Raw genomic sequence first — 27,061 nt, 5'->3', positions numbered from 1 at the left:
TTTGTTTTTACAGAACAGATTTTGTTTGCCCACACAACCGCATTTATTTTTAACCATTTAAAACTTTAAATACCCTAAATATTCCAACATATGTCATCATATTTTACAGATTCTTAACATAATTACACCACACTACTTATTTATTTTTTGTGAATACATCCCTAAGATTTAATTTCAATTATCATCATGAATATATTCGCGCCTTCATATTAGCCAACGTATTTGCAGTACTGTACAAAAGGCAGACTGCCGTTGATTTTTGCAGGCGCATAACAGGCGCGTAATGTCTGTGTAACCAATGATTTTGAATATTGGAAGTACATCATGATTTTGTAAACACTGTAGTAGCAAAATTACCATAGAGGATAAGCTATTACCGTAGGTCTCATGGTAAGAACTAGACCTGGGACTGATTTACTTTATAATACAGTTGTTAATAGCGAGATTAAATTGAAATAAAAAAAAATCCCTTAAATGTTTTACGATAAAAATGCAAATCCTTGGTTTCCTCATTCTATTATTAACATATAACAAATAGATAGGAAAACTTTCTAGGAAGCGACAGTGGTCATTATTTAGAATGCACAATTACGCAGAAAAGAAATAGGCGCCTTCAAATCGTTGTTTTAATTTACAGTACACACATGCGTTGGTATTTGCATCAGTTAATTGAAGGTGCTGTGAAAAACTCCCCGAGACCATTGCACCTCTATTTTATTACCGCATTCATGTTTTAATTTCTTATTTTTTTACGCGAGAAAAATATTTTTTTTAAATTAATATGCACTATAATTTAAAATTGATTGGATATTTTCAAAATTGGTTTTCAAAGAAAAATTTGTCGAACAAGTTATAAACTCAGCGAATTATAAAACATATATTCAACTATTGTTCATCATTATTTGAGTCTAGGAACATAAACTAACGTGAAAGTAACAATTAACTGGAGTTATACCAACCTTTACTTTACAAAAACTCTTTGACTATTTTGTTTATACCTATTTATTAGTATCTACACTTTTAGCATGTTTAAGCTTTTTAAACTAACATGTCAAAACGTGGAGCATTGTTACTACTATACTGTATCTAATTATAAATTTTAGTTTCATGTTACCAAATTTGTTAAATAACCAAAGACAACCGAACAAAGAACAACAAAGAGAGTACAAGGCAAGTAGTTAATATGAGGTCATACACTGTTCAGAGGTTTCTTTCAAGGACTTATAAACTCGACCTCGTCTGGGTCGTAGAATCAAAGCATCCGCTACACATTACAGTATATACTTATTTCATAAAAGTCAAATACAATTAGAAATAAATAATTTTTAAATTGAACGAAAATTTATATTTTGGACCGAATTGTTGTTTAGGATGATTAATTTTACTTGAGTTCATTGCAGATTAAGTATGAATCATCATGTGTCATGCAAAGGCTTGAATGATTTATATGTGTTTAGCAAAGTAAGTAAACATTAAATTTTTGTTCGGCTTGAAAGGACAAAAACATATAAAGATTCCTTCAATTTGGCTGGAGTAATCATTGAACATTGAAAATGCATGTTTTTACCAATCTATTCAGAGTACTGTAGTCTTTAATTATTTGCAAAAATAAACTATGAATAGGTCAACAACTTTTAATTATTAACATGTTAAACTTTCTTAGGCTTCTTTTCATAGCACATTTACCTCAAACGCCATTAGGAAAAAAATATAGAGTTTGCTTGTTTATGATTTTATCACAGAAACTTTCTACTAAACTTTACAGCTTATTGTTACACAAGACCACAACCTGATTGAAAATGGTAGATTTTACCACAATTGCTCAAATGGAAAGGATTTCATAATTTTTCTTATCTAACACTTTTTACACTGGAAAGTTTTCCAATAACGAAACAAGAGATACGCCAATCTGTGGTTTATTGTTTTATTGTCTTTCATGGAGTGTATATGATTCATTTTACAGTTTCAAAACTGGGTGTGGTTGGTAGAACTGCGCAGTTGTTTCTGTTGACACACCTGATCACGTTCATCAGCTGCTAACAAAGTCAAATATTATCTTATCACAACGATGAATCATCTCAAAACATTACCTGCTAAACAACTTTTGTTATTGTACATACTTGGTGACAAATTGAGATTCAACAACTATGTTTTCAGTCCTCTTAACAATATATAAAAGTTAAGGTTATTAACTTTTACCATAGACAAAACATAGTAGATTTCTCATCCTTATGGATCAGCTGAAGACAATCTTATTGTTAGTTCTGTCCGGTGTACTGGAGAGGTCGTGTTTTGTTTACAATTTGTTTCTTGTTATTTCAGTAATCCAAAAACTCCGTTGCCCAAATAAAGATCTAATCATAAACAATGACTCGTTCCCTATAGTTATATAACCAACAGTTGAGAACAAATCATGAAATTCCCAAAATAATAAAAACAAAATTTTATCGACCAGTTTCACCGGACATGAAAAACGAGCTTCAAAATTACAATGGTAGAAGTCTACTTGTGTTGGTTACTTACATCAGGGACACTGTATGTTTGGTAGTTTTAAAATTGACAACTTATTACGCATTATAAAAAATTTGAATAAATAAATAGGTTTGTATCCATCCCTAATAAAGTTGAGGATGTATTCATTTCTTAGACTACATCAGGTCATCGGTAACACAAAATACATATTTTAATCATTAAATGTCTTTAAATATAAACATTTATTATACAAAGTTGACAAAACTTGTTGCACACAACCCTCTAGGTCGATCCCTTGACCCTTGCTTGACTTAAGATAATGCAATAAGCCTCTCATGTACAAACATATGATAAGCCTACCCGTTTTGACAAGCATCGCTTGTCCAATTTGAGTGAGCTGATGTAGACTAAATATTTTCCCTCCTATTTCATTATATTGTTAAATGTTTAATTAACTCTTTCGTTGTGATTAGATAACAAGCATTACTTTATAGATTGTTTTATTTGGTGAAAATCGTTTCAAAGTCGCTGAGAAATAAATAATAAACAACAAAACATACCATTTACCGGTGAAATAAAAAATAAACATCAGAATTTATTGTCTTCAGTAAGTCCATAAGAATAACAAACGGTCCATAAGAATCTATGGGTTAACCAACCGTCGAACGAGTTCGGGAGTTGGCTGGTCTTCTAGTAGAGCGTGGGACTTTGGTCCACGAGGTACTAGGTTCAAATCCCGCAAATCACCAACATTTTCAAGGATAAGAACGCGAACATCTAGGTACAGACAAGATAAGTAATATGTTAGTTATGACTTATGAAGCATATATTAGTAATATCTAGGTATTCTAGTCTCTAGAAGTAATGTTTAAACAGTTCTAGTTTAGAGCGTAGAGTCCTAGGATGTGAAGATGGGACAAAAAAACCAACCGTTTATTTACAAAGAAGGAACGGTTTTTTAGTTTCTTGTAACTTTCACAACCCTACCAGTACGGGATCATACAATTGTTTTACAAATTTAGCTGTGGATTTACTTAACTTAGTATTATACTTGGAAATATTTATTCATGCAATTTTATTCACATGTAATTAATTACACAATCGATATTATTATTCTTCATATAAATAATTAGAATTATTGTTCCAAAATAGGAGCATATTAAAAATTAAATCAATATCTACTGACGTTTAACCGCAAACATTGAGCTACTGCGCATTTTATGAATCAACATTCAAGGTTGGTAACCCTGTTGACAACCCGTATTGGGCCTCAAACAGCTGATTGCTGCAACATCGGCAGAAACAGGTGTTATCAACACTTTTAACCTCAATTTGATTTGCGTCTCTATCTATTTTACAGCTTGGAAAATTTTTCGCTGCAATATAATAATAAATTATTGATAGCTTATTGACGTCCGTAGAGATTACCAAACATTGACATTGACACCTTAAATAACTGACTAGCAGCATATATGGACTATTGGACTTAATCCCTCCTTACCACTATTTTTCCAGCTAATGTCATTTACTGTATCGTCATTTTTTGTGATGGGTTAGGTTGGGACAAAGGCATAATTTAACACTTAAATTGTTTGTTACATCCAAATAGTATAGTGGTAATGAATTAACGTAAAAGTCTGGTTTTTACTCCTACAGTTTTTTTTTTTTTAATTTATTTCTACACGTTTTATCGAATTACATATGGTGACTATTTAACCAACGGTGAAGCGAACATTTACATGCAAATTTAACAGAAAAAAATATTCATCCAAGATAATATAAAAAAGACTAGACTGTTTTTTAAACTAGATATTTTCCTCCTCAGTCCTAATGTGCAACTCTACCACACGTGTCAAATTAAGAGACTAATTAAATTTTAACGAAATCTCAGGCAATCTTGTAGCCTTGAATTGAACCGATTGTGTGTGACCCTTATGCCTGCTTGCATGTTCAGTTTTGTCTGATACAGTACTTGTTTTGTCACGACTGATTGGTAGCCATGTAGCCCCGTTTTAAATATTTTTTTCTCTTTTGTCCAGTGGCGGTTCTAGGACCTTGTCAAGGGGGGGGGGCAACCCGGGGGCTTGGGGGGTGTGGAGCGCCCCCCAATAAGGCAGGGGTTCCCGGGGGTGCTCCCCAGGATAATTTGGAATTTTCAAAGCCGTTTGGTGACTTTTAAAGAGCCTAAAAAACAAATAATGTAGTATACCAAAGTGTTTTTGTACGGTTCTTGGTAACGGAGGAAATTAAATTTTAATTTCCCCATGTAATTCTTATGGAGAATATTGTAAAATGTTGTAGTTTGCTTGTTTATGGATATATTTTGATCAAACTTGGCATATTTATTTATTTCATACTAAGCTATTAATATTTTACAAAAAAAAACACACTTTATTAGTTTCCTTGCAGCAGCAAACCTGGGTACTCGTTAAACTAATGTTATTTAAATAGATTTGATTGAAAATCCATTCAGACAAATGGAATTTCGCTTAGTCGGCAGGTTTGCTTTGGAGGGGTATTTAAAGTTTCCATGTTGTCCATGTTTGTCCTTATGGAGAAAATGTTTGTTTACATTTGAACACATGAATACTTTTGAGTCTGCAATTAATTAAGGGAACAGCTGATTATATTTTATTAGGTGAAATGAAAATATTTACATTATTATTGTGGTTATAAAACGTGTTTTACTGCATAAAATATTTTGTGTGGTTTAATAAATTCTAAATTCAAGATGTGTATGTTCTACTCAGTTGTTCGCGAATTTTTAAGGTCTGTCTGTTCTCTATAATTTAATAACTGTATTATTATTTAACGTGTTCACGATGTTAATGATAAAGGAACAATAACTAGTTTAATCTATTATTTAAAGTGATGGCACCTGCCTTCTATCACTTAATCACTATTTATAATTGGTGTTCAAGAGAGAAGATCAGAAATTTTTGATAAGTATAATCATTGACTTTATATCTACAATCCTGTCCATTCCTAATAGGATAATGACAATGCCGCAGTCATGCAATTGCAGAATGGTGAGAATGTTGTTGCAAACTCGGAGTACAAGTATTTGGCGGATTATTTAAAGTATTTACACACATAAAAACGTAATTGGTGAAAATATCTTAATGTAGGCCTACCTATATCTGCAACTGTTTAGGGCCTTTTGGGGTTTTGAGATCCACAATAAAACATCGTGCAAGGTTTTATATTACTTAATGTTACTTTAAGATCCCTACTTTAAAATAAAGTTATGGGGGATCTGATTGTACTATTGGAAAATTAGGTTTAAGCATGTAGGCCTACACCTAACTGAAAAGAGATACAGCGGGGATAGTAGTATGGCCAAAAACATATTTTGGAGTGGTTTCAGAGTGAGTAGTCCACGAAAACTTGAAATGAAATGATTTATTGTCGTTAAAACTATGTACAAAGTTCATGACAATCGTCAAAATAAAAACAAAACAATCAAGATGGCTCTGGCAACTAAAATATCTAAAACTCTAAACCAAAGTACTCTTCATGTTTATACAGGCAAGCCTGGGTTAGAGTAGTTTTTAAAACATGTTTGAATTTTAAAACACACAGGTTTTTGATGGATGCAGGCAAGAAATTGTACATTTCAACACCTTGGTACTCAAAACTATTTTGAGTGGCTGTATACTTATGCCTTAGTGTAGACAGATTATCTTTTGATCTAGTACAGTAGTTGTGCACATCAGATATCTTTTCAAAGTGAGAAATGTTTTCTTTTACATATAACAAACTTGCCAAAAACATACAAAGATGGAAATGTGAGAATGTTAAGACCCACAAAAAGGGGCTTACAATGTGTTCTTCTATTCACACTACAAATTAACCTCACCGCCTTCTTTTGTAAAGTAAAGAGCAACCTGTTAAAAGAGCGTAGTCTGAAGCTCTTGTTGGAAGGGCAGTTAAATGTTGTAGGCTAAATGAAGAAATTTTCCCAAGGTTTTTAACTTCTTTAGTCACACGTGCTCAACTAAATTAAGTGAATTAATACATCATGTAAGTTATATGGATTTAGGCCTAAATATGATTACCTATTTAAATTATTTTGTTGGCCTATCAGATTAAACATTTAACATTTCAATTTAATTTGTTTAATATAATAAAGCAAGTAAAAAATTAGGTAGTTAAAAGGCTAGTTTTACTATTCAGATACTTTTTGTTGCATTACTTATGAACAATTAGGTATTAATTTAAACTAAACAATATGTCCATTATGGCTGAAACGTGTAACAGAAAAACGCAACGTCGACGGATAAATAGATTCGTAAACAAAGTCATTAGCCTCAACAAATTCATTACCTACGACATTCTGCTATTCTAGTTCCGATGCACTTTCTCCTTCTAGAACACACCTGTAAGATAGTCAACTACTGTATCGTGTTTGCATGTCAACCGTGTTAACAATTGTGTAACCATTTTGGAAGGAAAGAAGTAAACCCTGGTAAGCCTACTCATTAAACCGTTCGCTATTTACTTGAAGCGTGAAATGAGGTTTTCTGTTATTTTTAATTAAAAATTCAACAAGTGCTACAGCTAGGAATACGCTTATTCTACAGGTTTCCTGTGACGAGGCTAATTTCTTTAGCGCAAGCTACAATAACATCGAAAGAGGAAGTTAAATCGTTGACTTTGGATACTGAATTAAAGTTGTATCAAAATGGACGTAGCTGTTTGTTCTTGCTTACTGCGTTGTTTCCGTCATTAACATCTAGACCTATTTTTACACTGATATTTATACCCGCCTCCACACTCCACACCGCGTCTCGGACCTAACTAGCGAACCAGCCTTTCTGGTTATATTTCTCGATGTAACTTCGTTTCAACGGAAATTGGTGTGGTTCGTTTCTGACAAATTAAAAACTTAAGATGATTTAGAACAACTGAGGAAAAACAAGCAAGTTTCTGTACACTCCCTTGAGAAAATTGCCGTCAAAAATCCCAACATGAAAAACATGCGAATTATAGTAAAACATAATAATTATGGTTATTATTTTAGGTCATGTCCTGGAAAAATATTGAATTTTAATATACTGTGTTACAATACTGCACGATGAGTGTGGAATGAAACAATTCAATCCCAATAAGAACCCTTTACAGGTCATCAATTATTGACGACCTGTCTAGTGTTCTTTAACTAAAATGGTGGGTGTACTCACCTATAGTCTGTATGAAGGAACCTGTTTCACGATCCTCCATCTACCTGGGACTGGCCGTTACCCAGGCTCAAGTTAGACAGGATCCCATACAAAACATAATAGGCGGGAAAATATTTGATGTCACTTTATCTCAATGTAAATATTCTAGAGGGTTGCTAGTTCGATCCTGAGAAAAGGCAGTAGCTTTTTGTTGATTCGAAAATAAATCTAGTTGTCAACACCGTTCTTGATCCGTGGGCTTGATTATTGGTCCTAAGCAAAAGAATTAGTCGATCTTGGGCATTAACAAAACTTGTTTTATCCATTGAACACCCATCCTGAACTCATCATCGCCTCATCATACTGCCCGGGCACAAAACAATCTTTACCAGATCAAAAACTCTCTAGCCACTTCAGCCAGTATCAACCAACGTGTATTTTCATTTCAGGTCCAGCGTAAAGAGGCGCTACCTAGCAGTTTGGGTTGCTGCTGTTTTGGTCGCCTCGGCTGCCACTGCCCTCCTTACCTGGCAGATAGCCTCCCGTCACTCTCCTAGCCTCAACTACAGGGCGGAGCCCCCAGACCCCGAAGAACCACTACCACCCTCCCATAGTTATCAGCACAGCTTCCGCAAGGCAGCCGTCTGCACAGATGGTACCCCGTGCTCGAAGATCGGCAGGTAGGTTAACAGCATTGGTTGATTGAGTAGATATAATCAATAGCAACAGGATATTAAGACACTTAAAATCTGTATTGGCCACTTCCTCATACTGGATTCATGAGTTCTTATACAGGGTGAATAAAAAGTCAAGACCCCCCCTCTAATATTTTTCCAAGTAAATATACTGAGATATCCTTTTGGTGGTCGAGCAATCTTAGCAGGAAGTTTCATTTTATCATTTTAAAATTTTTGAGTCCCCCCAAAGGATTTGGAAACTTGAGTTGCCCCCCAAATCCTTTGGGGGGCAACTCAAGTATTTTAAATGTAAACCCCCTTCAAGTGACACCTCATTTTGAAGTGTTTACAAAAACTTAAAGAATGGTGAAAACTAGAGGTCACTATCTCTTCTCTATCCAAAATGGTAGCCCGTCAAATGTTGTGGAAAATCAATGGTAAAATTGTTAATATTGGCTGCCATTTTGGATAGAGAAGAGATAGCGACCTCTAGTTTTCACCATTCTTTAAGTTTTCGTAAACACTTCAAAATGAGGTGTCACTTGAAGGGGGTTTACATTTAAAATATTTGAGTTGCCCCCCAAATCCCCTCTTTTGAGGAGACACTCAAAAATTTCAAAATGATAAAATGAAACTTTTTGCTAAGATTGCTCAACCACCAAAAGGATATCTCTGTATATTTACTTGGAAAAATAATAGAGGGGGCGGGTCTTGACTTTTTATTCACCCTGTATAATGGGTTAGTTTCTCTAATTAATATTTGGTTTTAAAAATTTATCAGATTTTTTTTGTGAAAATGTTTGAAGAATGAATCGTGGTTTCAATTGAGAAAACGTTGAACAACCTAATCAATTAACAGAGATGGTATAAAATAAAGCAGTGTATTTATTTTATATTTAGTGTTATTTATTTAAGGACTTTAATTATGAAAAAAGTAAGTTTCAAAATCTTCCTGGATATAAGGGCTTAGCTTCTAAATGTATATACAAACCCTATGTATGATTTTGATCTCAATATTGGTGAAAGAGTTTTTTAAGGCTAGGGCCACACTTAGCGACTTTGACGCGGCGACTTTTTTTCGCGCGACTTTGTCACGACGACAAAGTCGCTGGGGGTGGCCACAATAGGCGACAATTTCAACCTTTCACTTTACTTTTTACCATACCAGTAAAAATAGAGTTTCGAGATGTTATATTGTACTTTTAAAATCGTGTCATTGATTATGGAAATAAATAAGGATCTATGACTGTTTATGTATGTTTTTGGATGATCTTAGAATACATTGATGTTTTTTACTATTATTTGCAGTATCATACAATTCAAGCGAATCTTACAAATTAAATCATATAGTTAAAGTATTTTCGTACGTGCACCGGTGAATCTTTATATTTTTAGTACTAGGTCACGTAATAGTTTTTAACCATTTACCAGCAAGAAAGGAATACAATTTTTACTAAATTAAAGTGTTAAATTATGTTTCTAAAACCAATGTGGACGTCTAAATCGTCTGATCACTGTTTAATGATTGATGTTGCTATCTCTTGTATATCTAAATACCCCCGCCGCAAAAAGCCTGCAGACTAAGCGAATTTACATTTGTTTGGCTAGATTTCCACTAAAATATTCACTTAAACTTGTCGGATTTATTTCCAATTTATATAAGATGAATTTAAATTAATGCTTAGGTTTGTTGGTACAGATAAGGTAACCTAATGAGGTGTTCTTGTTAATTAAAATTTTGATAGCTTAGTACGAAATTAACAACATTGCAAAATGTTATTAAAATATATCTATAAACAAGCAAACTACAACAGGTTATTCTCCATAAAAACGGGCATTATAAATTGACAATTGTTTTTTAATCATCTCCGTAATCGCTAGGCTTACAACACCGCTTAAAATGTACAAAAGTATTTATTTTTTTATCTAACAAAACAGTTTGGAAGGGAATTGTGAAATTTATGTTTTAGAGTCAAAAATAAGAAAGAACTAATGTTATACCCCATTAAAGCCCCTTAAAACTTATTAAGGCCTTATTCTGATAGTCTGATCATTCTAATTTGCGAGCCCGTTTGAATTAACGTTGGTTTAAACATTTGTACCAAATACAATTAAAATCTCATAAATTTTGCTTGAGTTATCGCCCTAATGGGCACATAGACCTATATAAACATAAAATATATACACTGCATATGGATATTGATACATATGTACTTTTATATATGAATTTGAACGGAGGGCGTTTTAGCCTCTGAGGTCCTCAAAACGAAAAATTAAATCGGTCCTGGGCTTAGGTCCTACCATGCAACCGTAATAATTTATTCTCTATATGGAAAATTCGCTAAAAGGATGAGAAACCACAGGTATGGAGCGAATTACCTGAAACATCATTGTTTATGGATGGCGTTTTTTATATTAAACTTGTTTGTAGTATTTTTTTATGTGCATAGCTTTGGCAAGCTAATGACATTGAAGACAAGTTAAATCTTATATATGCTACAGGACACATGTAAACATGCCGACACTTATTTTGTCGATGAAAATATTTGTATTTTAAACGCATATTTTCCATGCCAGTCCAAAACTAAATAGCATAGATATGAAAATAGAGCAACAAAGGGGGTTTGAGTGAGCGACTTGTCGCCTAGTGTGGCCGGTGCCGTAAGATAACATGGGGAGCGTATTTGTCGCCGCGACCGAAAAACGCTCCCGGTCGCGTTTATTTTTCTGTCGCCGGTGGTCGCTGGTCGTGAGTCGCTTAGTGTGGCCGCCTCCATTTAATTTAATGCTACGCACTTTCATTCATTGACGCCGCGACTTTGTCGCCGCGACAAAGTCGCCAAGTGTGGCCCTAGCCTTAATTTCATGTCGTGTCAGAATTAAATTCAAACGCCAAGCCGCCAACTTCTGTTTCTTCTGGCACTTTCCGTTGCCGCCACCCATAATGCTTTGCAAAACAGCTGGCAGCGAACTTGACCAATCAGAAGCGAGAACGGTTTCTTTGCGCAAGCGCACAAGCTTCTGTCAACTTTCGTTTCGACATCAAAACAAAATTAATCCTTCCTCTTCAGATTCAAGGTTGACGACGTCTAGTTGTGAACATCCACGGTATTAGCCAGTCGTTCTGTCTTTAGTTTTGTGAAATAGTTCACTAATTTTCTACAAACATGTCCGAAACCCACTTCGATGAGTACGAGCACTACAATTTCGACATTGACAAGCATCTCTATTCTGGACACAGTGGAAAACAGCGTACGAAGAAAGAAGCCAGTGAGCACACGAATCACTTTGACCCCAGTGGACACACAAGGAAAATTACTGACAAACAAATGAAGACTGAACAGAATAAGAAGCCTGAAACTACGAAGCCAAAACCTCCCCAGTGATAATTTAAGACTTGGACTTTTTGGTACTCGGACTCGTTGATTTGAAATAGTGTGTTATGTTGACTTGAGTTTTCTCCCAAGCAGTTGTTGGGACTTGTTCGAAATGGGACTTCTACTGGAAACGGTCGTTGAAGTTGTTATCAAGAAGCAATGGACTAAACACCGATTAAAACAGGTTTTTAGTTTTATCTTTTGTCTATTGTGATAACGTAATTCCTTACTTATAACTTCAAGGATAGGCCTACCATCTGCCAATTGATTCCAATATCCAGAAGTTCTCATCGTCATTAAATTAACTTATTTAACAATGAATGTGTTAAAACCACTATTTTGTACTAAGTAATGATTTGTTTTCTACGAATAATAAATTAAGTTGTATTTATACTGCAGTGTGTTATCTTTTCAACAACCTGTAACTTACCTGGTTAGAGACTATGTTAACTTAATATAGTTATATTGGCCTAACCTATTTCCTAATTTATTCTAAACTAGCCTAGGCCTAGATTGTTTCATTTTAGCCGTTTTACTTACTATTTTACAACCAGCTAATTGAGACACCACTTAAGGCTTTACAACTTTAAAGTTTGGTTTGTTGCATAGGATTAAAGTTAATTGAATTACACTTGATGGTAAAATACTGTATACAATCTTGGTAGCTTTACTTAAGTTTTGTGTCATGACAATTAGAAGAGTATCGTACATTTTCAGTATAGCCTAAACCTATTAATTGGTATGTCGTAGCAAATGGATTAAACTTACAGTAGCCTATAAAAAATGTTTGTACTTTATGAAGTTCGTAAAATAGAAACAATGGCACCAGGAAATAGGGCCTTGATCAGTGGTTAGTAGCCTATCATACAATTAAACTTTTGGTTTCAGCTTTAAATGTAAAATAAAATAAGCTTAGGGCCTGCTGGTAATCTGGCAATTTCTAACGCTACATCAAAACTTTTAAATTTAATGAATCAATGTGACATTAGTTAATTTAACTGTTTAAAAAAAACTGGCTGTTTTTGCTGCAATACTAGCTTTCTAAAATGGATGCATTCATCAACCTACACTAAAAGTTTTACTGTAAAACTTACTTAAAAGCTAAAATCAGTTCAATTCAAAATTATCAGCCCTAAGGTACTACTTTCATAGGTACCTAACTGTAAGTAGCCTATGAAGCCAAACAAGGTACCAACAACTAGGCCTAAAATGAGTTAGTAAATTAAAACCTTTCTGTATAAGTTAAACACTTGAACTCAGGTAAACTGGAAGTTAACCGTTTTGAAAAGTATGCTCTGTGGATTACCAGAGACATCTTGGCCAAGAATGGTTCAGCAGTGGATGCTGCAGTGGCAGCACTATTCTGCAATGGGGTGGTCAACATGCAGAGTATGGGACTGGGCGGAGGGTTCATCATGACAGTGTACGACCGCAAGTCCAAGACCTCTCAGGCTCTAGTTGCCAGAGAAACTGCTCCAGGTGCCGCTACGAGGGATATGTTCGCCCACAACAACTCCTTGTCACGACATGGTAGGTTTTGGAATGTTAAAGATTACAAAAGTTCTCATTCTATAAAATGTGGAGCGATTCCATGAGGTTTAAAACAATGGGTTTCAGTCGTTACAATTTTTGATTTTTTCCTGGTAATTGAGGTTGATGGGTAAGAAAAATGTGAAGATTGGTATAAGTAGGCTGATATTCTGGTGAATTAAATAAAACTGATATCTAGATGTGATGTACAGATCTTATACTTTTTTACTTTTATACTTTTTGATAAAATGGCGACCATACAAAGTAGGTATTTTAAGCCAAGTATGAATGGAGATGAGTGGCGGATCTTGTAGTCTTGTTAGTGACTAAGGTCGACATATTCCTTAGACACAGCTCTTAATTAATAGCCCATACAGCTAATGGCAACTAAGGGACCTACGGTTTATAGAGGAATCCGAACCAAATTTTTTCCTTGGTATATACGAATTGGTCTAATTATCAGGATAGTACTGCGGATAGTCGTTTTACTCACTCGTGCGGACGTTAATCCACACCAGAGAGTATCGATTCCACAATGCATGCCTATAAATATCCACAATTCATGACCTCCTAGCAGCTGGATTACAGGACAACACCACCCGTCCCAGTCTAGTGTAATCTCAAGTATTTTGTTTACTACGCCTTTGTATTTTACATTTTTAAAGAAATATTCCAAACCCTAGTCTTGTTACAGCCTAGCGTCGACCTCTTTTTACATACCATTATGCATTGAGAGTCCAATATTCAAGTTTATAATTTAACTGTTTAATGGCAGCTGAGTTAATGCTAGCAGTACACTATCGCCACATATAGGCGAGCTATGGCTAGTACGATTGTGTACCTGCTCTACTTGTGTAGGCTCGCGATAGTTCGCAATGCCATGATCCTTGCTTGTCTGCGCTCCTTTTTTTGTTTTTGGACGACTCAAAGGAGACGAGCAAATGCGAGTGCCTATTGAGCTCACCCAAACTAGTGTTAGTTCATACTCATTAATTTGTCTTGTCTCCAGTTCATTATGTGAGACTGAGTAGTGCAATAAATTTTGATGGACTGGAAAAACGAATAAACACTTTTGTTTCAAAGTATTTTCTACTACAACTCTTGATTTTGATATTCTGTAATTAAATTTTTGTTAAGTTACCAAACTAATAATCATTGGGGAATGGCTTCTTTATGTTATGACTTAGTGGAAGAGCACCACCACTTAAAAAAATAGGGCACGGTACAACAATAGGCTAGCCTATTTGATCCAGGCAGTGGTTTTTGACTTCGGGAGTTTATTTTATTTTTTTAAATATTGTTCCACAACACAATGTTTTGAAAAATCCCACCATTGCTTTTTCTACCTTGGCTTTCACCGTCAGCAAACATTAATTGATATGCTATTTAGTAATGCCAATAACACTAGTTGAAGCATTTAGTTAAAGTAAGTCGAACTATCAGTGAGCGTGTACTGGGTGAGCTTGTGGTTCACGTTCGGCAGCATTTGTTGTCGCGATTCCAGCCAAAAACTAGGCAGAATATTCTGTCGAACATTTGGCTATTGTGTACTGCTTGCGTAAGAACAATCTTGCTTGGAATCAAACCAGCGACTTTCCAGACAATTGAGTACCCAGTATGGTGTGAGGGACACAAGGAACAAGCATTAAAACATGGCTATCACTGTAAACTGTCCAGTGGCAAGTTAATTTTATACAATCTTTGCACACAGTACCTTTTGCGCAGAGAAATTTGAATTTTGGTCAAATAAAAGCTGTGTAGCTTTTTGCTGACTAAGATCAGCTGTTTCATTAGTCAGGATAATTTGTTTAACCCAATAATCAGGGAGAGATGAAGAACTGATGAGAACCTTTTCTGCGAAGGAGTGGGGGATTGTGGGAGAGCCCCTCACGTCGATTAAAGAAAAACTTTAAGTTTTTCTCAGGATTGAACCAGCTACCTTTTGATTGTTTGGCGAGCACTATAATCCCTCAGCTACCCAGCCACTATTTAGTACAGTTTGTTTTGTGTTGACATATTTTTCCAGTACCATAATAATGACAAAGTGGAAATTTCTAAGGTTTAATACAGCACCACTGTGGCACAGCATGATAACAGTTGTTAGAACCGTAGGTGATTGGTAAGATTTTAACCTTCATGCCTCTAGGATAAAAGTTAGTAACCATTCATCTTTGTATTAAAAAAGCTAAACGTAATTTATTCTTCCCTACAAATAACTTAGCGTTCCTCAACAACTAATAAAGAACAGCTGAAATAGGATAGAAAAAGCTAAAACCAGGTAAGTGATTTGTTATTCAAAACAATGTCATTTTGGAATCTGAATAAGTTTTTCTTTGGAGAGTATAATTTAACTTCCCGATGAATTTGTTCTACACCAAGTGCATATGTAATCTGATTGTTGGTTCATTTTCAAACAGTTTGATAAGTGGCTCACAGCTGTGTTTTGTTTATTCAAGTGTGAGTTAACGCCCTCTCTCTATGCTCTGCGCATTACCTTTCAAAACATTACTGTTCTTTAAGAATATCTCTATGTTTTTGGGTTCTAGGATTATAAGTTAGAGGTTACTAATTTGTGTATAAAAGAATTTAATTAATGAATCATTTGCGACAACATGTACTTTGAAATTATTTGTTATGATTCAATTAATATAAAAGTGAAAATAACAGTTATGGCAAGTCAGAAAAAAACTAGTTAAAAATATTATATTTATTTTAGTATAAATGTACGGTATTACAAATTCTCTTTTTAAGAGGTTGGCGGCCTCTCTTAACATAGAATATATATCCAGAAAAGCGAGGTTGCAGTACAAGAGTAAAAGTAAATTTTTGGAAAAAGGTACCAGAATCTGGACCCATAACATTGTTTTCATGTTTTTAAAGTCTTTCACTTTACCAACTGACAGACCAATAAAACTTGAATTATAAACCTTGCGATTGCGATGTAGACATATTTAGTGTGGACGGATTTAGTTTTGTTTCAACGATATTCTTTAATAATGGTATTTGAAGTTTTTTGGAAGGGAACTGTGTAATCTCCTGGTTTTGTTACTATTTTGTTGATTTTTTAGAAATCATCCTTAATTGAAGCTCAATGACAAATAGTATGGGTTCAGAAATCAACTGTTTTATAATAATGTATGAAACATTAGTTTAGTCATGCTACTGTTGTTAAATAGACTTTGAAAAGCTTAGGTATATGTTCTTGCAGTACTCAATTTGTAAAAAAATGAATTAACCTATTTAATGAGATTAGTACCTATTAATGTCCTTGTTTATGCCAATACTTTTTCTTTACAAAAGAGAGGTACCGGAACTCCATTCCCCCGCAAATCGAGCCCTGGGTTTTTGTCTATAATCAGTAGCGCATTAGGATGGTCTTGTTGGTACAAAATATCTATCAAGCAGGGCATGTTCCTTAAAAAATGCTTTGTAAATATTTAGTACCAAACATCTCAGTACAGTATACTTTCTATTTTAGTAATCATTTATTATATCAAAATGTAATTGAACTTTTTCAATACACCTAACAGTTAATGTAAACACTGCATTTATTCAAATATCTCTTTTTAAAGTAACGTTAAATATATTGGATGTCATGAGTAAAATCAATCCTTGTTTAAATTTATATTTGAACCAACAAATTTAAGTTAATGTTTGGGAATCTTGGCCCTGGAAATGTCCTAAAATTATCTGCAAAAGTTTGTAGTCTAATCCTAATTAATTACAAAATAACAGACATCTAAGTGTTAATTAATAACACAAATATTATAATTATTTAAGGACCCACTGTTCGTTCTAGAATATCCAATTTATAGTGTTATCAATTATTTAGCTCACATTTTACCATTTGAAATTGGTATAATCAATCGAATGGGTAAAAAAGCTGACTTTGATAGCCTGACCTTAGAGTCCAAAACCCAAATTGAGATAGCAATGTTTATGCTGAATAATAACTTAGTAGCGATAGACGGAAGGTCAAGATAGTTTTTCGATAATATTCTGCACTTGTTTTGAACTGTACAAATTTCTGCAAAGTATTACTAATGATTAGTTTTACTTTTGTTTTTATTTATTTATTTTTTAACATCATTGCATTTAAAATGATGATTCAAATTTTGACTGGTTTATTTCTTCAGACGTAATTGCTTTGCAAACTTTGCTCTTATTGAGTAATACAAATCCGATTCATTAATACTAAAGACATAATTAATTTTGTCCTAACATTAAATATTTCTTGTTTGTTTCATTCCCTAAGTCATCTTTCCTATTCTCGTGAAATTTTATTTTCTTGTTTAAATTAGTTTGAGTTTCTTTTATCTTGCCGTACCGATTAAGGTCAGTCACATAATAGTTATTATGAGAACTTTTGAAATCTTAGTGATTTGAAGCAAACAATTAAACAGCCAAGAAGAGCATGCTGTTACTAGTAGGGGGAGAAAGAAAAAATGAAAGTCATCTGTGTAAAATATACTTGCTTAGTTACATTTTGCTCATATAGGTAAGATATCTCAATTTCAGTATGCATAGTAAATTCTATTACCTTGTAGGTGAATGGGTATAGAGTATGTTAGTTGAAGTCGCTCATCTAAAACTTGGTGAATTAATCAGAGGTTCGCAACACATTCACTCAGTATCACTTGAAACGTGTCTCATTTTCAACATTTGAATCTGTAAAAAAAACTTGTTAGAAAACACCATTTAACAACTTAAAGATAAAGTTACAAAAGGCAGGGGTTTTTTTACTGACTGTCCGAACAAAATAAAATAAAATGTGTTGTATAAACAAGCTGCAAAATAGGACAAATGTTTCCGACTTACTTTTTTTTAGGATTGAACCGGTAACCCTCTTGATTTAGTAGACTCAGTTACTTTGTTGGTTACAGGGGCGCTCGCGTCAGGGGTTCCCGGGGAGCTGCGAGGATACTGGGAGGCGCACAAGAAGTTCGGCCGTCTTCCGTGGGCCGAGGTAGTAGAACCTACGTTACAGATCTGCCGAGACGGTTACCACATGAGCAAACATCAAAGTGACAACCTTCATTTCCGGCCTGATCTGTTCCGTAGCGATCCCAACTTGAGGTAGTGTAATCTTCCTAGGCGTTCCTACAATTTTAATCATATTATCAGTTTCTCTTCCGATAATTCACTAACACTAAGTTATCTGTTACCATAAACAGTCAAAGGTTATAATACAACTGAACCCTAAATGGGATTTGAGTATAATTTTAACATTTCAACCTTAAAAAAAAACATGTTAGTGAATCAACGGGAAAGGTCAAAACTACTTTGTACTATCAGAGCCAATTTTGGGGTGATAAAGTTGTCACCATTATACCAATATCAATACCAATAATCCATATTCAAGTTGAGAATACACTTGAGGGCTTTTAGACTTTGATGTCACAATTTTTCCTTTTTTATGAGTTCTGAGGAGAAATTCATATATTTCTGGTGTTTTTGCCTCCTGATCACAAATTTAAATTAATCTAGAGGTTAAAATACCTTTAATCCGTCAATGTGATCATATCACCGATGAACAGCGACCGATTTCAGCCCAGCAGAGGGGCCATCTTCAGGTGATGAAAGAACATAAATTCACTCCGAAGAGGTTGTCAGAAAGTCTATAAATACATCACGAGGAATAACAGTTAAATACATTTTTAACAAAAACACAAGCTGCCACGAATTGACTGCGTGGCGGACTCAAGTCTGGACTAGCAACTCATTGTACACGAACCGTCTGCCGGGCAGTCGATTTGTGACAGCTTGTGTTTTTGTTAAAAATGTATTTATGCATTATTCCTCGTGGTGTATTTATAGACTTTCTGACAAACTCTTCGGAGTGAATTTATGTTCTTTCATCGCCTGAAGATGGCCCCACAGCTGGGCTGAAACCGGTCGCCGTTCATTGGTGATGTATGATCACATTGACGGATTAAAGGTATATTAACCTCTAGATTAATTTTAAAATTTCTAATGTGTTTTTAATAAATACAACTTCATAGCTAACTTTTTTTTCTTTTTATTGCATAACCGAAGTAAGCGAGAGAGAATCAAGTTGTATAACATAACAAATTTCACCTTGAATCCACAGTTGATTGTTTTTGTTTACAATAACAGCCATTATGCTTGATAAGGCATCACACCTAGTAAACAGAAATGCAAGATGATACCTCACAATTGTTTTGTCTCCTTTCTTATAAATTAGTCTTTACTGGTTGTTGTTATCTATATTTTGAATTTTTTAAATATATCTACAACTTTAAGTGACTTTTAAACTTGTTAAATTTAATTTAAATCTATTAATCTATGTAAATCAGATCAATAAATATCTTAAAAGAGTTTAAAAAATCAACTAGTTTTGTAAATTTAAATTTATTTTTGATAACTGTTTTAGCTACGATACAACAAGTTTTACACAAACCTAAGTGTCTTAACACTTTAACATAGATTAAATGTACCAGGTGTCAAAAACTACGTATTCTAGGATACTTTTTTGTTTATAAAATAAATACATTTGAAATATTTGGTTAGTTTCTCATTGAGAAATAACCGTGGCAAGATTAAATAATAATTATTTAATCATGCAAACGGAAAGTAAATTAAGTATAAACAGAAATATTCAAAATAGCGCAAAATAACAACTATAGTTTTAAAGCATTGCTGGATTAAGTTCATAGAAAAGAAAAACTTTTACTTAAGAAGAAAATTAACTAAGATCAAAGACAAATTAATCCATCAAAAAGCTAATGACTTTTCTAAAAATTAAAAAGTGACCTTTTGACTCTCAGAGAGCATTTTCTTGACGCAAAATACTCACTTGCATGACATGGTCTCAAATTGTGTCAAACTCAATAGAATTTTCTCTTCTGAAAAGTTCATATTTTAATGTAAATAATAATTTAGCCATTCAAATTACAATTGCAGGGAATGGTTTGTGGACTCAACTGGAGGCTTCAAGACCATGGGGACTCTGATTCGACCCCGACGGTTGTGCGAAACTCTCAAAGTGATAGCGCGAGAGGGAGGAGACGCGTTACACGATGGTTCTCTCACCAAGACGTTCGTTGAAGACGTACAAAGTATGGGAGGCATTATCACTGAAAAGGACATGCGGAACTACAAGTAAGTAGAGAAGTGAAAAAAACCCGGTTAATGTTGTGCAGTTTGATTATAAATCAGCTGATCATATCTATAAAAGTTTGTGAAACTAACCCTGCTGGAGCTGTTCTAAGCTTGTCTTTTAGGTTACTGAAGTCAGGTTTTTATTTAGAATGGTTGTGCAAATATTGGCAAGTGAAAGGTCCGTAATGTTATTCATGACCTAATGTATGAGTCTTTTCCTTGTAGGGTGAAATTATGATTGGAATCTATAACGTGCATTCTATAAGTGGTGGTTCATTCAATCTTACATTAAAACCGTGATCAACATAAATCGATGAGGCAAGGCTGTTTTGGATAATTTTTTGGTTAGTCAACAGTTCAAATTTTACGGCTAGTACGGTTCAAAAAATATCCACACCAGTAATTTTGGACGTTTTTTTAATTATTGTCATCGAAAATCTATTACTGAATGGGTAAAATTTACTTCTTAATACAATCGGCTATTGTTTTTTGACCTTTATTTTTATCAAGGTGTGAGATCTGTGCTGTCATCTGCTCCGTTATGTTCTGTTGTCCAACAGGGCCAATGTTGGTCACAGCGGACAGTTCCCATTGCCAAGCTAATATTCCAGTTGATCCAATGTTAACCTACTTTTTTACAAACAAAATAACACTTATCAATTTACCCATGCAGACCAGTATGGAGAGAGCCGATCACTGTGAAGTTACATGGCGACACACTCTACACCTCGCCTCCGCCCGGGGCCGGCGCCCTGCTCGCCTTCATCCTCAACATCCTCGACGGATACAACATGACCACAGACAGCATGAGTACGCTCGGCAACATGACAACGACCGTTCACAGGATGGTAGAAGCATTTAAGTACGCTTACGCCAGGCGCACGGAACTTGGCGATCCGGACTTTGTTGATATCAAAGATGTAAGTGTGATTTTATACTGGGTAGTGATAGGAAATTCTGTTACTTTGCTATAATAGTGAAATAATACTATTTTTATCACCTATAAATTCCTCATCCGTTCCTCTTCCAGTACGTACCAGCCATTTGTTCTAATGCAAGGTAATTTTACTCCCTTTTATTTTGGTGATTAGTAGTTCCTTTGAGACGACTATTACTATTATTTTGAGATGTTAATGTTGATGCTCATCCTAAACAGTTCAGACGCTGTTACACAAATAATATGGGTTTCTCAGTAATCTATTGCCAGAATTATACGTGAAACTTGAGTAACATTGAAATAATACACAACCTATCATTTCGTGAAAAATTTATTTCTGACTCCTACTGGACAATTCCTTTACAAAAGAAAATTGCTTCAAAAAGTAAATTTATGGATATAGCACTTATGTGTAAAGCTTTGTCGTATTATTCATAACTAAAAATAAAAATAGGTACCCTATATATTTTTTATTTTTATAACCTTGCACTTCCTATAGTAATATTAAAACAAAAAAATAATCTTGGTCTATTTTCCCTAGCTGTTGGCCAACCTGATGTCAGATGACTACGCTAACAGTGTACGATCACTGATAAGGGATGATCGTACGTTTGAGGAGGCCGCCCACTATGGCGCCGTGTTCTACAACCCTGACGACCACGGCACGGCACACATCAGCATCATTGCGCCGGACGGAGACGCCGTGGCGGTCACCAGCACTGTTAATCTCTAGTGAGTGGACGTCCAATTTTGTATGTCCCACCTTTACCATCTAGGACAGTAGGCTCTTGCCTGGAACCAATTTCACATGACTTCAGGTTGAACGTAGAAAGTCGCGGCAATATCAGTTGACAAAAATCCACCGGTGATTGGCAGGATTTGTACCTGGAACCTAGGGGACTGAAGCAGTCTGCTCTACCACTAGACCAGCTTGCTCCCCAGTTGTGCGTTAGTCTCGTTAAAATTTTTCCACTTTTAAAAATAAATAACTTGTTGAACTTAGCTCAATTGTAAGATCTTGCTGAAAGACGAGACAATAATGATTATGACACGCTTGATATTTTGAATTTAAAATGTCCGCCATAACGCCTTGAATTTCAGGTTTTGAAACTTTTCCACAAAGAAATAGTTCGCCTCATACACAATAATATATATTCACAAATGCAAATCTAAAAGAAACGTTTATTACCAGAAAATTTATCCTGAAACCAATCTGTTGACAGTTTTGGCGGAGGAGTGACGTCAGAGAGGACGGGAATCATACTGAACAGTGGCATGGATGACTTCTCTTTACCTGGAGTGGTCAATTACTATGGAGTTTACCCGTCTCCCACCAACTTTATAGAACCAGGCAAGCGGTCAATGAGCTCCGTCAGCCCCACGATCATAGTAGACAGCAGTGGAGACGTGCGGATGGTCGTCGGGGCCAGCGGGGGCACCAAGATCACCACCTCAGTGTCGTGGGTAAGTGGCGGAGGTGGAATTTGACGTCATTTTGTGAGAAAATTCTCACATTCATTATTTTTTTTATATCTCTGTCTGTGGCATTTTTTAAGCGGACGATCCAAACCCTAGTAGATTTTGAAACGTTTATCATTCATCAGGCATGCATTGGACATTTTAAATAATTAAATCTACACATAAATCTGTCTATAAAACTAAATTTTATGCCATAAAGGGTAGACAGTGTGCAAATTATCAAAGTTGGAAAAAAATTAGGTTAACATTTTTAGGCCTTTAAAGTGTTCAACAAATTCATCTTTTTCCAATTTCAACATCTTTCTGATAGCTTTTTTTGGCTTCTTAAAATCATACCTAAAGAAGTTTTGTTCGCAGAACCATAGATGCATACACCCAATGGTATGTGTGAATGGATGAATGAAAGAAAAAATTACCCTTAAAGTTTCAAGATCACAAAGGCCTGACATTTTTGAAAGAGCAAGTATCTCTGAATTGATTTTGGAAAGTACTCCTTTTATGTGATCATCCCAACTCAGGGTTACATCAATCTTCAATCCAAGAAAATTGTAGTATTTTTGATATTAAGGTAGTATTTTAAGATATTAATTGGCAATATCTTGTAATATGTGCCAATTGTGTCCACGATAAGTCTATTGTAATGTCGTATCAACCAGCGAGCGATAATCCTAGAAAAATCCAATTATTCGAATCATTGGCTATACGGATGGGGTCCAGTACCAACATTTTGAGACAGATTTTGAGTTCTACTGGACATATTTTGTGTCTTGAGTTGGGATCACTAAAAGCAACTTACTATACAGAATGATAAAATGCTAATTTGTTTTTCAGGTCATAATGCAATATTTATGGTTGGGAAAGTCAATCAAAGAAGCAGTGGATGCAAGCAGAATCCATCATCAGCTGTATCCAATGCAGATTAGCTATGAATATGGAGTCATTGCTGTAAGTAACCTTGTTTTACGTAAAAAAGGTTTTCCTATACTCTTATACTCAAACCATATCCTATATACTCTGTAACAAGCGTTTTTACAGACAAACTTTTATTTTCGACCAAGGATTTTTTATTTTTTTGTTGAATATGGGGTCTTTGGCCACGAGAAATGGATTGGAGTTGGTCACAATGCTGTGAAAAAATCCGGTTTTTATCCCACAGCCCTTGAAAGTGCCCATGTTATCAGCAACACCTTTTTGTAGCGGCAGTTAAGAAAAACGGTTGTTAACTTGTTACAGAATATTTTAATTGTCATAATTTGATAAAAAAAATAACTGCATTTGTTAGTTTGGACTAAACATTTTAAAATATAGTTGTAATTAGCTTTGTACATGTTAGCTGTGTTCTTCAAACCAAAAAATAAGAGATATTATTGAATAAGCATTTTGCAGCCACATTGCAAACGGACAATATTAGAAATTTTTAAATACCGTGCTATCCTTGCTACACTTAATGCTGAAACTGGAAAGATAAACAACAAAATTATCCAAATGCTACTGGGCAATGAGAAGGTTTGCAAAAGTTTTGATTCAACAATTAATTTATTTAATAAATGTTTTATTGAATCCGAGCAGAACTCGGTCTTCCGGCACTGTTACCTAAAAAGGAGCTACCAATAACAATTACACTGCAATTACAATTACAAGAAGTAAAAGAGTAGATTCGTGCGCTCTTTCACGTTGTAACACTTGTTTTTACTTTCCCGCACAAATTTTTACTTTGCGACACTAGTTTTCAATTTGCTTAAGTTATTGTTTTTACTTTGTGACACTAGATTTTGATTTATCTACATATTTAGTGGAGTGACACTAGTTTTACTTTAATTCACTCAATTTACTTTTCCGCAATAGTTTCTATTTTGCTGCAATTGTTTTTACTTTCCCACACTTGAACAGGCGATATTGTATGGACAAGAAAGTAAGTTGCTGTCAATGCTTAGTTTCTAAATAAAAACGTTAACAGGTTTAATCAGTTTTCTTTTTGATCCGTAAGTAACAAGAGATAAAAACACCTAAATCCGTACGTGTGCCTATTCTTATGTAATGTGTGACTCAGGCATAAAGTTTCTTTACTGCAGTAGATAAACAGAGTTTATTAATGAAATAATTTGCATTTTTCAGCCATTAATCAAGGGCCTACAAAAACTTGGTCACAAAACGATCCGATACAGGGACAGAGGCTCGATTGTTTGTGCTCTCGCCAAACAAGGCGAGCACATTTACGCCAACGCAGATTATCGTAAAGGCGGTGAAGTTTACGGAATAGACTGAAAAGGAGAAGAAAAAAGTCCGAGTTAATCTAAAAAAGATCCTAGCAGGTTCTAGGAAGTCTGAGAACATTAACACTAGAAATTCTTAAATACTCAAATTTAGAGATAATTTCAGGTGATGTTCTCCACTATTAGTGTTTTAAAAACTGACAACTGACAAATTTATACAAAATTTGTTTTCTAAATAAGGTGAATTAATTAAGTAAAACTTAAGTACTTTCCTAGTATTTAAAAAATTACCAGTTAATTCCAGAGATAAGTTAGCAATTTTAAAATGTTTGAATTTGGCCCCAAATTTTTAAAATTATATTTTTTATTTTCCTGAATAATAGTATCATCTTTCGTTTTCTCTAGTGTATGTTTCCTTATTCTTTAAATTTTAAACAAAATTCTTTTACTTTATTTTAAAGCTGTAAATTCTAGTTTTTAAGCAAATAAATAAATCCTAAATTTGCTGTTTTGCAATAAAATAGTGATTTTTGTAACTCAGTTTTGAAAATAAACTTTGCAGCATCTGGCTATTTTACAAGTTGAAAAAACAACTCAGTGAGAGAAAATCTTTTATTGGTTTCAAACTTTTAGTTTAACAGCAGTATTAGTACTTTTAAGTGAACCTATGTGATTTTCCTAAAATTAGTGAAACTATTTTAACAGTTGACATATCAGAAGTGTGACATTGTTTTATAATAAAACTTTCATTAGTATATTTTACCTCAAATGTTTGCTTTCTTTAAATTTAATATTTTATTCAATCATAAGCTGGTAACTTATTTTTATTTTAATAATTTTAATTCAACACTCATTTTGCTCTCTTTTTAATCAAGTTATTGTACACAATTCGCAAAGCTTTCAAATGTGACTGTGATCTTAATAATACAGTAAAGTTTGCTCTATACACAAATTTTAAAGAGCCTCGATATAAATTTGATTGTATTAGTGCCTCTTGTTATAGTACTTAATGAATTGCTATTTTGATGCATTTAATATTGTTAATAAGTTTTATATGCCAAAGTCTACTGCTATCGGTTCAAATTGTTTTGTAAAATAGGTTGTTTCCATTAAAGAATTGTGATTTTACAAAATGTTTGAAAATTATTTTTTCATCCTCTGTTGAAACACAAAGGAGGGAAACGTTACTTTATTCAATTCCTAGCTTCTTCAGAACCATTACTTTTCAGTAGACTCCCTCTTATCCGGACTACACTCGGCGGAAATTACATCTCTTTAACCGGACAATTTATCATCACATCGGATTAACCGGACTAGTTTGGCAGGAAGTGGGCGGTACTGTAATGACTGTTCTCGTTTGAGACCAGTGATCAGGTGTCTAAATACAATGCTCTCCTAAATCTCAGTCAAATACGCATTTAAACGGTCCGTTTTAACGAGTTTTTGAGGACGCTGGTTTAACCAGAAAACCCGTTATCCGGACTGGCCAAGGTTTCAAGGAGTTTGGATAACAGGGAGTCTACTGTATTCAAAACTTGAATTTAATCTTGGGAGGTTTGGAATTTTATCCTGAATTAAATTTAAGCAGCTGGACTCAGCTAAATCACTTTCTGATGTGGGTAAAACGTAAAACATAACAAAATCTATACATAAAGCACCATTCACACGGGGCGAGTTTATAAGCACACACACACGCCAGCGAGTGCGTTGGTATTTGTTCACACAATGCTTTTTCTACTCGCTCAGTACCTGCTTCTGACCAGACCTCTGGGTGTTTTAATTGTGAAATCTTGCTGGTTGTGTTGGTGTTTGCTTACATTTAAAATGAAATGGTCTGTGGGAAATGTATCAGTGTTCCTAAACGAGTAGGTACCAAAAGCACCCATCCTTGTGGAATAAACCGTTGAGGGTTTTGAACAGCTGAAGATTGGAGGAAAAAAAGAACATGGATGAAAAACAGCTGAAATCCAAAAAAAGTAATTTTTTTGATGCACCATAGTCCGTACGTCTTCCGTAACTGTCTCACCCACACTTTCCTCCTTTTCCGTTTCTCATCATGCCATATAATCCATTCATTTTAATCACTTTTGCT

General features: G+C 34.5%; 1 protein-coding gene across 5 annotated transcripts in view; it reads left to right on the top strand.

Moving 5' to 3' along the window:
• LOC128994345 (glutathione hydrolase 1 proenzyme-like) overlaps positions 1-26,092 on the top strand; it is a 67,147-nt gene extending 41,055 nt beyond the window's left edge. For 4 of the 5 annotated variants that reach the window (XM_054418886.1, XM_054418858.1, XM_054418877.1 and 1 more), the window contains exons 2-10: positions 8,084-8,314; positions 12,998-13,218; positions 18,102-18,294; positions 20,143-20,340; positions 21,014-21,260; positions 21,819-22,009; positions 22,501-22,741; positions 23,588-23,701; positions 24,872-26,092. In XM_054418886.1, coding sequence (XP_054274861.1) covers positions 8,084-8,314; positions 12,998-13,218; positions 18,102-18,294; positions 20,143-20,340; positions 21,014-21,260; positions 21,819-22,009; positions 22,501-22,741; positions 23,588-23,701; positions 24,872-25,021 — 1,786 coding nt within the window. In that variant the 3' untranslated portion in view covers positions 25,022-26,092. Of the gene's footprint in view, positions 1-5,117; positions 5,242-8,083; positions 8,315-12,997; positions 13,219-18,101; positions 18,295-20,142; positions 20,341-21,013; positions 21,261-21,818; positions 22,010-22,500; positions 22,742-23,587; positions 23,702-24,871 lie in introns of those variants that run through there. The other variant, XM_054418868.1, reaches the window with a different exon arrangement.
• The last annotated feature ends 969 nt before the right edge of the window (positions 26,093-27,061 follow it).

Source organism: Macrosteles quadrilineatus, unplaced genomic scaffold, assembly GCF_028750875.1.
Source record: "Macrosteles quadrilineatus isolate MER2022 unplaced genomic scaffold, UCM_ALF_1.0 Scaffold_1__1_contigs__length_201487025, whole genome shotgun sequence".
Taxonomy (NCBI): Eukaryota; Metazoa; Arthropoda; class Insecta; order Hemiptera; family Cicadellidae; genus Macrosteles; species Macrosteles quadrilineatus.
Note: the sequence above shows the minus strand (reverse complement) of the source record. Positions and strands in the feature narration are given on the sequence as shown.